The 14,542-nt window shown below is 42.8% G+C and overlaps 1 protein-coding gene across 1 annotated transcript; it reads right to left on the reverse strand.

Annotated features, from left to right (window-relative positions):
* Nucleotides 1-7,528: 7,528 nt before the first annotated feature.
* On the reverse strand, nucleotides 7,529-12,784 carry LOC106507259 (keratin, type II cytoskeletal 6A-like). Its single transcript, XM_085025042.1, has 9 exons — nucleotides 12,198-12,784; nucleotides 11,059-11,273; nucleotides 10,656-10,716; nucleotides 10,403-10,498; nucleotides 10,112-10,276; nucleotides 9,514-9,639; nucleotides 8,536-8,756; nucleotides 8,284-8,318; nucleotides 7,529-8,173 (listed from the first exon to the last, which is right to left on the reverse strand). Exons 1-9 carry the CDS (start codon nucleotides 12,711-12,713, stop codon nucleotides 7,932-7,934), a joined length of 1,677 nt encoding a protein of 558 aa, XP_084881168.1. The 5' UTR covers nucleotides 12,714-12,784; the 3' UTR covers nucleotides 7,529-7,931.
* Nucleotides 12,785-14,542: the final 1,758 nt, after the last annotated feature.

The following is a 14,542-nucleotide window of genomic DNA, read 5'->3' on the forward strand; positions in this document are numbered from 1 at the left end:
GTTGTCAAATTTGTTGGTGTATAATCATTCATAATATTCTCTTACTTTTTTTTTTTTTTTTGGTATTTCTGTGTTTTCCAGGTCTCCTTTTTCATTTCTTATTTTGTTTATTTGGGTTCTCTCTTTTCTTCCTGGTGAGCCTGGCCAGAGGTTTGTCTGGAATGCTTCCTTCATAACAAGAACTCATCTTTGAACGAGGTGAACTCCTTCTGGACCTGCCCTTTGCAGACAGTATTCTGGGAGGAGGGGCCAGGCTGCATTCAAACTAATAGGAAATCTCATCATGACACAGGAAAATTTGTAGTTTTAATTCAGTCAGACCCGGGAAGATGGCTGCAGTGTGGCTCACAATTCAGTCCTAGCTTTCTTTGCTTCACAACTACACTCTTTCAATCGGCCTTTCTTCTGATTCTTTACTCAGCCTTGCCTTCATTTTGTCTTAAAATTTCCTGGCAAATAGAGTCTTGCCTGCAGCCCACACGCTCACTTCTGACTATTGAAAACCAGAGGTTCTTGAATTTGCACCTGAGGACGTGTGCTTCACATCCACACAGGAGGAGTTACATGAGTCAGCCGTCACTGGCAGTAAGAAAACCTCTATGGGGTGTTCCTCTGTGGCTACCAGATTTTTTTTTTTTTTGTCTTTTGTCTTTTTAGGGCAGCACCCGTGGCACATGGAAGTTCCCAGGCTAGGGATTTAATAGGAGCTGTAGCCACTGGCCTACACCAGAGCCACAGCAACACCAGATCTGAGCCGCATCTGCCACCTACACCACAGCTCACAGCCAGATCCTTAACCCACTGAGCAAGGCCAGGGATCGAACCCGAAACCTTATGGTTCCTAGTTGGATTCGTTCCCGCTGCGCCATGATGGAAACTCCCTGATTTGTTTGTTTTTGAGAGTGTTCTTTACTGGGTTTTTCTGAGATCTGTGCTGAGGGCAACTTCTCTCTGAGTTCTCTTAACAACTGTGTTTGTATGTTTTTGTGTTTGTCTCTTTCTGTGAGAATGGTCTATTTTTTTGATTGCAGGGTTTTTCTTTTGGTTATTGAGGGTAGGGATTACTTTTAAGTTTCTCGTTCCTGTTGTTTTTAGGTAATGTCTGAGATGGGGAAATGCCTCCCTTTCCTCCAGTAGGTCAAATTCAGAAGCCTCCTATTCAAAATATTTATATTTTAAAATATCATATTGTTTAAGATATTAGCTGGTAACTTAAATTAGAAATATTAGTTTTCTCCTCTCACACTTCATGAAACAATTTTATTCAATGAGATGTGATTGTCTTCAGGGTCTTTCCCTTCCTTGAGCCATACTGGGAGTCATCTGAAAATTTTCTACAAGGCACCACCACAAAAAGACTTACTACTAAAATACAGTTGTATTCTCCTCAGTGGAACAGCCTACTTCTTTTGCTTAATCAAAATTTGTATCTTTAAGGGAGTTTCTGCTGTGCTCAGTGGTGATGAACCCGACTAGCATCTATGAGGATGCAGGTTCGATCCCTGGCCTCTCTCAGTGGGTTAAGGATCCGGCTTTGCCGTGAGCTGTGCTGTAGGTCACAGATGTGGCTCGGATTCGGAGTTGCTGTGGCTGTGGTGTAGGCTGGCAGCTGCAGCTCTGATTTGACCCCTAGGCTCAGGGAACTTTCATATGCCACATGTGCAGTCCTAAAAAGCAAAACAAAGCAAAGCAAAAAAAAAAAAAAAAAAAAAAAACAAAAAAAAAAAAACGAAACAAAACAAAATGTATCTTTAAAATCAAGGGAATAAAATTTAAGAGAATGGTTTACCCAGATTAAACAGTTATCAATATCGTCTCATTGTTCTTCATCTAATTTCTTTTTTTTTCTATATCTAAATCCTCTTTTGTTGGTGTATCTTAAAGGAAATCAAGACATCAAGTCATTTTACTTGTAAATATCTGCATGCATTTCTAAGTAATAATGACTTTTTAATCTAACTGCTTAACACTTTTGCATGTATCAAAACCAATAGTCAGTTCTTATTGAAACCTAATTGCCAATTATGTCCATATTTTTCTGATTATCTCAAAGATGTCTTTTCTTGCTGGTTTGCTTGAAGCAGCATCCTAACTAGATTCACATATTGCATTTGACTATTGTGTCTCCTAAGGTTCTTTCATTCTGTAACAGATTCCTTTATTTCTTTTATATACCTTTGATTTGTGAAGTTGCTTTTTTTTCTACAGAATTCTACATTCTAGATTTGTCTTTTTTTTTCCTGTTGGTGCCACATAAATTCCTCCATCCACAGTCTATGTGCTGTAAGTTGTTTAGAGTCGATTAGATTTAGTTCCATTGTTTCAGGTAAGATTATGTACTCGCTGGGGCTGTGAACTCTCTATTGCATCAGATCATGAGGTTCATAATACTAGTTATCCAATTATTTGTGATAAGACTGATCAGGGGACAACTATGGTTTCAGCCTCTATTTTAAAATGCACAACAATATTTTCATCTAAGCTGTTATATTCATGCACCAATTTTCAGGTTCACTATTTCATTAAGGGTTTCAAAATGGTAACATTCTGATTCTACATCCTGCCCCTGACTTTATCAGCTGGGGGACATCTATAAGAAGGACTCTTCTTCATTTAGTTTTTAGGTAACCTAATGTGCATTTGATTCATACAGGAAAGATAGAATAGGTGCTAAGACTCTCCTCCCTTTGTTTTGCAATTTTTGGAGTAGCAAGTTGGGACTCCAACAATTTCCAAAGTAATCCAAGGAAATTTTAGTTTGATCATTTACATTGTTTTTGCATTTTTTCTTTTTTTTTGGTTTTTTAAAAATGACTTCTATTTTTTCCATTATAGGTGGTTTACAGTGTTCTGTCAATTTTTTACTGTACAGCAAAGTGACCCAGTCACACATACATACATACATTCTCTTTCTCACATTATCCTCCATCATGCTCCGTCATAAGAGACTCTCTTAAATAATTATAAATTCACAGTTTAAAAAATACGGTTGATATATTTCAGTCCATTGCCATCATTAATACTTTTCCTATGTAAACTGTCCCATTTTAGGCACCTACTAAAGTATTCCCTCCCCTGACTATGCTACACCCCTGCCCCCATCATGCATTGGGCTGTGTTGAGGATTCTAGCCAATGCAGCTAGAATCCATATTGTATGGCTCGCAAAGGATCATCCTAGATCACAGAGGGTTCTGGTAAAGTGAATTTTGAATATAGCCTCTAATTGGCAAAATGTTCTTCTATTTGAGGGTGTTATTAAAAAGATGTATTTCCTATATGGACTCTGTACTAGAGAAGGCAATTAGCCAGCCTTCTTCAGAGTCAAATCTGGTACCTAACAACCATTGGTACTGTCCTTCCATGCCTCAAAACAAGTCTTATGCTCTTGCAAAATAAATCTATTTCTCCTTATTCAGTCCTCAGTGGATAAAGGAATGCAATCCAAATGTTTTAGTCTCATGGCTCTTAAATCTAGAGATTGAATCTTTACTCCCTTAGTACCAAAATATGCAACCTTGTTTAATTTCAGATGTTCTATAATTACATCATTAGAGGACATCCCTTCTCTTTTAAAATAACATTTTAATGATGAAAGTAACACATGTTCAACTTAAAAAGTTTAAGTATATAACCTATAAAGAGCACAGTTTACTTGAGTTAACATCAATTTGAGATAACCAATATTATTGTTTTAGCATTAGTCCTCCAATTACTTTTCTGTCTCTGTTTCTTTGTCACTGTCTCTATCTTTATTCAGCTTAGTTGTTTATAATTTGATTTACAAAATTAGAGTTAGTTAAAAATACAGATGTCACTTTGAGCCCACACCTGAAGTAATAAGGTAATGCTTTTTGTAGTAAACTGTTTATTTTAGAATAATTTTAGATGTACAAGAAGATTTGCAGATAGAACTGAGAAGTCCTGTATACCCTACACTCCCAGCTTCCCCTATTATTAATACCTAATGTTGGACGCTCTTGCTGCAGTGAAGGAAACAATGTAAATATATCATTATTAACTAGTTTGAACATCGGTTGGACTTCTCTTAGCTTTACCAGTGCTCTTTTTTCCCATTCTGGGATCCCATCCAGAATACCACGTTGCATTTAGTCACTTAGTCATTATGCCTCTCTCCTTAGACTCCTCTTGGTTGAGACAGTTTGCCAGACTTCCTTTGTTTTGATGACCTTGAAAGTTTTGAGAGCTCTGCCTAGGTATTTTGTATATGGATCAATTTGCCCTTCTTCTTTGTTTATCTCTAACCTCACACACCAACACTGATAAGCCTGGCCCCAATCACCTACCTAATTTTTCAATGCCGGTATACATTTATAGAAGGTTCAGAATTATTAAGCCATGTCCCTGGGAAACAACTTTATTAGCTAGAATACATTGTTTATACATAGTTCCTTTTGCCTTTAGTCTAATAGATTCCAGTCATCTCCAAAATTACTTCCTTAGGCCAGCCTTTTTTCTACCTAACCCCTTCAGTGAGGTTGTTTCATACACTTGTAATACATATATATTCTTTTTTTCACATTCTGCATTCCATCCTGGGCTCTCTCAACCTCATAAATTATTATTTTAAAAAACTCAAACATTAAAGTTTACTCAATGCTACAAAACTCTATGAATTTTGACAAATGCATAGTGTTGTGAATCTACCATTACAGTACCATACGGAAGAGTTTCACCACTCTGAAATTATCCCCGTGGACTTCATCTATTTAACCGGTCAAAGGCTTTTCCCTTTCTGTGTAAACTTTAAAATCAACTTACTGATATCTATAACTGAGCTTGCTGGAATTTCACTTTAGACCGTATTTTGTGTGTGTGTGTGTTGGAAAGAATTTACATCTTAATTTTATGTGTATTCCAATGCATAAATATGAACTATCTCTTCATATATTAAGAGCTTTAGTTTAAGAGTTTATATTCAGCTTTGATTTTTTCATCAGTATTTTATAATTTTCCACAAATGGATTCTCTACATACTTTGATAGATTTATGCCTATGTATTCAATCTTTTGGTGGCTATTATAAATGGTATTGTTTTTAAATCTCAATTTTCATCTCTTTATTAATGATACATATGCTGTCAGTTGACTTTTGTACAGTAAACTTGAATCCTACAACTATGCTATACTGGCTTTTTAGTTCCAAGAAGTTTTTGATACTTTCAGATTTCCTATATAGATTATCATGTTAGCTGAGAATAAAGAGTTTTATTTCTTCGTTTATAATCATATAACTTTTACTTTAATCTCCATTTTCTTGAACCAATTAGAACTTCCACTACAATGTTGAATAAAAGTGGAGAAGGGCCTTATACTTGTCTTGCTCTTGATCTCAGAAGAAAAAGTCCAGTCTCACACCAGTAAATGTGATGTTGACTATAGGATTCTTTTGGGTATGTTCTCTATTAAAATGAGGAAGTTGCCATCTATTCCTTATCTGAGAAGAGATTTTTTTAAAAATTATGAATGGTTGTTGGATTATGTCATGTACTTTTCCTGCGTTAATTAATATAATCATGATTTTCCTTTTTTAGCCTTTTGATATGGTGGATTGCACTGATTGATTTTGAATGTTGAACCAGCCTTGCATATTTGGAATATAATCTCACTTGGCTGTGGTGTAGAATTCTTTTTATATGTTAGAGAATTGAATTTGATAATATTTCTTGAGCATTTTCATGTCTGTGTTCATGAGAGGTATTGGACTGTAGCTTTCCTTTTTTGAAATGTCTTTCTCTGGTTTTGATATTATATAATGCTGGCCTCATGCAATGAGTCAGAAAGTATTCCTTCTGCTTCTAATTTCTAGAAGAGATTTTCAAAAAATTGGCACCTTTTCTTTTTTAAGTTTCATATGATTAAACATCTGGGCCATGTGCTTTCTTTTTTTGAATGCTATATATTATTGATTCAATATTGTTAATAAATAAAGGATAGTTCTTATTAATTATTTCTCCTTATCTAAGTCTAGTGGTTTTGTGTCTTTCAAACATTTGGCCAATTTCAACTAAGTCATCAAATTTGTCAGCATAGAGTTATTCTTAGTTTTCTTTATTTTAGTTTTAAAGTCCATACTCTGTAAGATTTTAATTTAATTTAAATCCATATATACATATACTATATTTAACCTCCTTTTTTGTATTTCTGTGTCCTAGATACTTTTCCTTACCAGTTATGTAACTTCCTTTTTTATCCCCCCACTTTTTAGGGCTGCACTCAAGGCATATGGAATTTCCCAGGTTAGGGGTCAAATTGGGGCTACAGCTGCCGGCCTACACCACAGCTGCAGCAATGCAGGATCCAAGCTGCATCTGTGACCTACACCACAGCTCATAGCAATGCCAGATCCCCAACCCACTTAGCGAGACCAGTGATCCTGTGAACCCGCATCCTCATGGATCCTAGTTGGATTTGTTTCCGCTGTGCCACAACAGGCGCTCCCAAACATTATGTAACTTTCAATATTCCTCATAGGTACACAGTAGTAATGTGTGGTGGGTGGGCTTAGACCTCAGAAGCCAGTCACCACACATCTGCTGTTGGGGGAAATTCTTGGCAGAAAGTGAAGTGTTGCCAAAGTCAGAAGCTGCCCATGTTACTGGAGGAATGATTAGCGTGAACATGGCAGGATACCGCAGAATCCAGAAATACCCTCTATAAATTAGCTTCACCAAGAAATTTCCTCTTGTAATGTGAGAGCCTGGGGACGCTAACAGACCACCCTTGCACTATATCCAGATATTTGCATTACCCTTTCCTAGAAGTCAAAGCAGACCAGGGCACAGCTGAGAGAGGATGCAGGGCCACCTCTTCAGAGCAATAGGACTTGGATTCTTAGAATTTCTGTGAGAGGATAACTGAGTAAGAAGAAAGGCATTTCCACTCTTACTTTGGCTCTGCACTTCAAAAACTGAACATCTGAGTCTTTGGATCCAGAATTTGGCCACTGTCTCCAAATTTTCCCTGTTGAAAAGATTGTTGGGATTCGCATCCATGAAGTAAAACTTCCTATGCTTGTTTTATTTCCTCAGGATAAGTCTCTAGAAGCATTATTTCAATTTAGGAGTGTATACATTGTAATTAGTTTTGTTACATGCTATTAGGAAATATTCTTGCTCATGAGGCAATCATGAGCATAAATTAAATATCTTACTCCCTAGTACCTGTCTTCTGCTCTAATTGGATGGTATTATGATTCTCTGGGGATAATGGGTAACCATTGTAGGGGAGGAGGTGTAGTCTTAGAGTCTTAGTCAGAGAGACTAAGCTGCTAGAACCTGGTCTTGGCAAAAAAAAAAAAAAATGGCTTCAACATGTTGGTTCTATTTACCAAACTGATCTGAGAGGATATCAGGGCATCGGGATGCTGAACTGCTGTTTGATGAAATTCTGTATAGGAGGGGAATAAAACACGAGGGGATAGGGAATGTCCTTCATTCATGAAAGGGCATTTTTCAGATGAAAACCTCAAGAACAACTGATGAGGAAGGAAGGCAAGAGGAAATCATGTTTCATATTATAAATCTGCTTTATTTAGCAATTACAAGTGAGCAGAGAACAGAGGAAGCATCACAGGGATCCAGACCCTGTACATCATAGAAATAGTCATTTGTGCTTTCATGAAGAGAAGACTCAACAACTGTAAGATGGGGAATCCTGGACAACTGGAGAGCAAGGGGAATTGCTCGGATCTGGATCAGAACCCAGGCAATGACCTTCCAGTGTTGAGCAATGAAAGCTCAGGTGGAGCAGGTGTTGGCAGAGAGGAGGGGAGGGCACGCAGCAACCTCACATTCTAACGCTAAGAGTAAGAGAAGAAGGAAGCAGGAGAGAGGAAGCATCGGGAGGAGAAGGCAGTCCAGCTGGAGAGGGGGCCAGAGACGTTGTGGGACCAAAAGCACATGGCAGAACTTCAGTGCCTGTAGCCCTTCCTGCTGGAAGAGGAGGAGGTGGTGGTGGTGTATTTGATGGTGGAACTGCTGCCCCCAGAGGAGCTGAGGCCACCTCCTATGGCTCTGCCACTGCCAGAACTGAAGCCACCTCCAAGGCCGTGACCACTGCTGTAGGAGTAGCCACTGCCTCCACCCAGGCCCAAGCCACTGCCGACACCGCTGGCACCGCCATAGCCGCTGGAGACGGTGGACTGCACCACAGCTGTGGAGGGAAGGGACAAGATCAGCACAAGACACGCTGACCCATTCTGCCAGACGGAGTCCCGTCAGAAGAGCACAAGGACAAGGGAGGGGGCACGCAAAGCTACTTACAGATGTTGACTTGTCCAACGCCTTCCCCATTCAGCCTAGGAGAGAGGAGACACGGCCATCATGAGACCTGAGAGTCACAGCTGGACTGCTGTGCAGACCCCTTTGTGAGGAGAGTCCGTGGGGAATGCTCTTCCTAAGTGGTTTTCTGAGGGTAGCATCATGGCCAAGACTAGACGGCCTTCGGCTTGAGCTCGTGACTGGACGTCTTGGCGATGGCCCCAGATGTTTGAGGGGGTTGTGTGAGTTACCCACCTGCACTCCTCGCCTTCCAGCAGCTTCCTGTAGGTGGCAATCTCCACGTCCAGGGCCAGCTTGGTGTTCATGAGCTCCTGGTACTCCTTCAGCAGCCTGGCCATGTCCTGCTTGGCCTTCTGCAGGGCATCCTCCAGCTCGGCCAGCTTGTTCCTGGCATCCTTGAGGGCCATCTCCCCACGCTGCTCGGCATCAGCGATGGCAGACTGCAGGCTGGCGCACTAGAGGACAAGATAAGCAGAGGGAACTAGCAACCTGATCTCCAGAGCAGACTAACCATGGTACCTCCTTCCCACTTCGGAAGAGTTCTGGAGCGAGGACCCTTTGGTCGAGTCTTTGTCGGTTCTGCAAACCTTAACTAGCCTAGGAGAGACTAGAGAAAACCTATGCCCTTCTGTGTGGAGCATCGTAGTGAGGATGGGCTGCTGACTGCTGGAAGATAGCACAGCAGATGCAAGATCAGGGACACGGGACGGAATAGATCCACTGGATTGTTTGGAATGTTGACGGCGGATGCTCATTCGCTTAGGCGATGTCACAAACATTCTCTGGGAGGTGGTGATTTGACATGAAACTGTGGAGACCTTGCTTCCCTTCCAACTCATATTTTTGGACAGTGCTTATTTTGATCCTTGTCTTTCCGAGACTTTCTTTTTCACATTTATTCGGAGTGATTTTTCAGCAATCTTCCTCACTCTTTCTGGCTGGTTCTTTTCTCTACCGGCTTGTTTCTTACGTGTGTTCTCTTTTCAGTGCCTCTAGACTATATCTTTGTACCACGGGCCCTATCAGGATCGGGCCTGTCATGAGTTTACTACATGCCCCTTGGCTGAAGTCCTTAGGAACTCACTGAGGGGGTAACTGTGTGCCTTCCTCTCCCTGCTGGCCCCTCAGTGCAAGAAATTTCCCAAATGTGGCTGATGCATGCCTGCTGGTCTAAAAAAAACAATGGTTTAAGCTCCATGGTCCCCACCATACCTGCTTCTTGACGTGGTCGATCTCAGACCGCAGCCTCTGGATCATGCGGTTGATCTCGGAGATCTCCTGCTTGGTGTTGCGCAGGTCATCTCCGTGCCTGCCCGCTGTGACCCGCAGCTCCTCATACTATACGCCAGAGGGAGAGAGGGTGCTTTACGTGGGCTTCACGTGGCAATGGTGACTGCCACGCATTTAGCAAATTAATGCTCCTAGCTTTCCCACGAGACGTTTTAGGAAAAGGGACACCACAAGATCATTGCTGTTCTACACCCACGGCAGACCATCCCTGCCAGGACCACTGACTGCCTAGTTCACTCCAGGGTCAAGAGTGTTCTGCGTGGTTTCTGAGAACCAGCATCAGGGTGAAGCCGACACAAAGATCTTATCTACAGTAGCTTTTGTCTTGCCTTTGGGTTCTTTGGTTTCCTAGACTTGGACCTAACTACTGCAAAGATCTACTCTGTTAGGGCAGGGGGCGCATCGCTGTGAGAGGACCCCAGCTTCCTAGAAGGAGATTTCCCCAGGGAAGTCTGTAGCCATGGTGGCCTTCAAGGAGGAGGCCCAGGGAGGCTTCATCAGCTGCCCCCGCACCACCCACCTTGGACTGGTACCAGGACTCAGCCTCAGCCCGGCTCCTCTGAGCAATGTCCTCATATTGGGCTTTGACTTCAGCGATGATGCTGTCCAGGTCCAGGTTGCGGTTGTTGTCCATGGAGAGGACCACAGACGTGTCTGAGATGTGGGTTTGCATCTGAGCCAGTTCCTGCAGAACGCGACATCCTTAGATTGTCTTTGCCTGTGACATTTACAGACGTACCCGAGCCCAAGCTTTCCATCCCTCTCAGAGTCTCGTCAGAGTGACTCGAGCAAGGTGAGGGGAGATGCTTACTGCGTCATAGAAGGCTCTTAGGAAGTTGATCTCATCTGTGAGAGAGTCGACCTTGGCTTGTAGTTCAACCTTATTCATGTAGGCAGTATCCACATCCTGAGAAAGAAGACCAAAACTGACAGTCAGATGAACCCTCCTTCCCAGTCTAGCCACCTTTTGGTCTCCCTGCTTATTCTTCTCTTGGCTGCGGGCAGGGACCCAGAGTGCTCTCTTTCTGCAAAGAAGCATGAACCCCCGACCTTACTCAGCTCACCTTCTTCAGATTCACAAATTCATTCTCGGCCGCTGTGCGCTTGTTGATCTCGTCTTCATACCTGGAATTAGAAAGGACGAGACGTACTTGAGCCAGTGGTGAAGCTGATACACAACAGACACCCTGGGACCCCAGTCTCCCCGAGTGGGATATCCAAATGGAACTTTCCTGCCCGCAAGCCTAAGAGATGAGCTCTGTGGTCCCGAAATGGGTTATTTCTTTACTCGCCCCACCCACCTGGCTGGCCCTGTTGTTCTTTTGGGTCTGGGTATAGGCAGTGATTTTGGTTTCATTTCCATGGCCATATTTGCCTGGGAATCATGCCCTCATGTGGACCTGGTCATCCAAGAGACTTGCAGTGTGGGCTTCAGGAAACTGAGCCCCCTTCTCTCCTGTCACTCACTTCTTCTTGAAGTCCTCCACCAAGTCCTGCATCCCCCTGAGCTCTGAGTCCAGGCGGCCTCTCTCCCCCAGGATGCTGTCCAGCTGTCTCCTGAGGTCGTTGATGTACTGCTCGAACAAAGGCTCCAGGTTCTGCCTGACAGTCTTGATGCCCTGCTCCTGCAGCAGGGTCCACTTGGTGTCCAGCACCTTGTTCTGCTGCTCCAGGAATCGGACCTGGAGGAAGAGCAGATGGTTATTTGCCAGACGAAAGATGGAAGAGAGAGATGTGAGTTGCCTGGTCCCCAAGCAGACCTGGGTGGTCTCCATGAGGCTGGGCTACTCCAGAGCATGTACAGAGACTCAGGCTGCCAGTTGTGTTTTCCTTGACAGCACATAGCTATCACTGGCTATGTTCTTCCTTGAAGTTTTAAGGTACCTTCCTCTAAGGTATGGAGGCTGTCACTGTCTTTCCAAGTTTCTTTTATTCCTCTTCATAAGCACAGTCACAGACTAGTTCACAGTAGTGTTTCTTTGGTGTATTGCACAGTTTTCTTGGAAATTATACCTCCATTAAAGTGTTCCCAGATATGTAGAAACTCACGATCAATTTTGAATCCTATTAATAACTGAATTCCAGTTTATTTTCCCATTCAGTGCATGAGTCTCCTCTGAAACCAACTCCCTTAATAGTCAAAATCTGGTTCTGCAGATTGCGTATCTCTATGGATATGTACTTCGTTCTGAGTCTTTTTTCCCCCTAGAATTTCCTTTTCTCTTTTATTTTCGTTCCTCTTGTTTCCCCCCTCTGTAGGGCTCTAGAGCAGTTTCCACTGTAATTCTGTTTTTAATTTGTGAGACCCTTCAGAAGGTCAGGCTAACCCGTTCCTTGCCCTCCTTCCCTTTCCTTTGCTTCAGGGTTATCAAGAGCTGAGAATTCTTTCCAGGCAGAAATGAGAGACCTCCAAGGGATCGGCGGTTCTGAACGATTCCCATCACCTCCTGCCTCCTGTCCACACAGAGCCTGTCCTGCATCCCAGTGGAGAGCTGGCCTGAGTCCCCTCCTCCCCGTGTCCTGAGTCTCTCCCTGGTAGGACTCATGGGTTGGTTCTTTAGTCTGGGGGCTGAAATCCCAGTGGAGGGCAGGTGCTCCAGGCTCACCTTGTCGATGAAGGAGGCGAACTTGTTGTTGAGGGTCTTGATCTGCTCCCGCTCCTCGGTCCTCACCCGCTGGATGGTGGGGTCGATTTGCAGGTTCAGAGGGGTGAGGAGATTCTGGTTGATGGTGACCTCTTGGATGCCTCCGGGGGGGCACACAGGGAAGCCAGAGCCCCCATAGCCCCCAACAAAGCCAGCTCCACCACCGAGCCCAAAGCCACCACTACCAGCACCAAAACCAAATCCACTCCTGGCTCCACCTCCAAAGCCGAAGCCAGCCCCAACTCCGCCGCCATATCCACCAGCGATGGAGATCCTCTTGGAGCCGCCCAGGCTATAGAGGCTGCGGCTGCCAAAACCAGCTCCTCCACACACTCCAGACAGGCCGCCACTGCCCCTGGAGCGGGACACGGAGACAGTGCTGAAGCCAGAGCGGCAGACCCCGGGGACTCTGGCTGAGCTGGCACTGAAGCCCCGGCGGCCGCTGCTTTGGCTCCTCACGGTGGATCTGCAAGACATGGTTCCTGAGGATGAGAAGGCTGAAGAAAGGCGTGAGAGGTGGAGGGTAGAGCTGAGGGGAGCAGATCTGTGAGAGGAGCTTCCCAGCAGCAGCTTATATATGGAGAAGAGGGGCTGGGCTCAGTCCTGGAAGGTGAGCTTGCAGGTTGGGAAGGGCTGGGCTTTGCAAACAGTGAGATCACATCTGGGTTATTAGAAATGTTATGAAATATGAGGATTGCATTTTTGGTTTCCTTTAGTCAGGGAAAATTTCTCCTGCCTTCCAGCTTTGACTTGATTTCAGTACAATAAGACTATTCTCAACTCACTGAGCTGGGAGTTAGTCACTGTCTTACAGAAAGATTTATATGTTATGCACGTGTGTGAAATGTACTGAGGCTCCTCTCCACCTGCTGTTTCTCACAGTGAAGACACTGGAGATCAAACTAATTCATTGCTTATCCCCTGAGTATAATTATTAGTGTCTTTCATTGTTTCTAGAAGTTAGAGTTTTTGCTTTCTTTAATAGTTTCACGTGGGTAGATCAGTAAATTGACAATATAATGGGCCTCTCCACCTATCACTGGGTTTTATAAAAAGTACCTCATGGTCAGCCTCATATCATCTATACTTCCACCCAATTCCTTATCATTCCTGAAATATTTGAAAGAAAATCCCAGAGATCGTGTCATTTCTTTGGGATATAATTCAATGTTTATATGTAAATGAGTGCGCCTTTAAAATATATAACCAAATACCATTTATATATCCTTAATATTTATATATTCACTAGACATCAAGAAGTGTCTATTCAATATTGAAATCCTGTGTGTTATTCATATTTTTTATTTTCATTGTCTAAATCAGGATTCTAATAAGTTTCATACGTATCATGTGGTAATATGTCCTTAAACAATATGTCTTTAAAATCATTTAAATCATTAAATCCCCCTTCTCTTCTTCTTCTTCTGCCTTTTTTTTTTTTTTGCTTTTCAGGGCCACACTTGTGGCATATGGAGGTTCCCAGGCTAGGGGTCCAATCAGAGCCACAGTTGCTGGCCTACACCATAGCCACAGCAATGCCAGATCCAAGGCACATCTGTGACCTGCACCACAGCTCACAGCAAGGCCAGATCCTTAACCCACTGAGCAAGGCCAGGGATTGAACCTACAACCTCATAGTTCCTACTCAAATTAGTTTCCACTATACCATAACAAGAACTCCCCCCTCCTCTTCTTGACTTGCAATTCATTTGTGAAAGGAACCAGGTTCTTTGTCCTGTGCAGTTGTCCATTCTTGGAGTTTTCCAACTGCATAGTCACTTTGTCTTATTTAACATGATCTCCTCTGCTTCGTGTATCCTGTAAACTGACAGATAAAACTACAATCTTAATGAGCTCTCTATTTAAACATACCAGATGTAGAGGTAGTAGAATGCCTATTTATATATTGATTATTGTTATTTACGTACTTGTATATTTTAAAATTAAGTAAATAATGCATGTTTACATATTTAAAGAAAAAAAATATGCTCAAGGCCGTGGTCTAGCCATGCAGTCCTGTGTGGGAAGACAGGCCGTGTTCCACTTCCCTGTGTATCCTTGTAGGAACTTCCCTTAGTTACTTCTCTGTATTCTTCCTGGGTCACATGTGATGCACGTGATCATGTATGTGTTTTGTATGTGTGTGTGTGTATTTGTCTCCTATCTCTGTGTTTTCCCTTGGTTCTCATGTAATATGATTGCTATCTCATAATTATTGATCTGCCTTTACCTGTGATCCATTATTATTCATTGGCAATGCTTTGTGCTGCTCTCAGCTTGGTCTTCATTTCTATGGTGGCTTTATT

Source organism: Sus scrofa, chromosome 5 (assembly GCF_054392235.1).
Source record: "Sus scrofa isolate SSC_HxYL_T2T_F1_AM1 chromosome 5, Sscrofa_HxYL_maternal_Yorkshire_Landrace_v2.0, whole genome shotgun sequence".
Taxonomy (NCBI): domain Eukaryota; kingdom Metazoa; phylum Chordata; class Mammalia; order Artiodactyla; family Suidae; genus Sus; species Sus scrofa.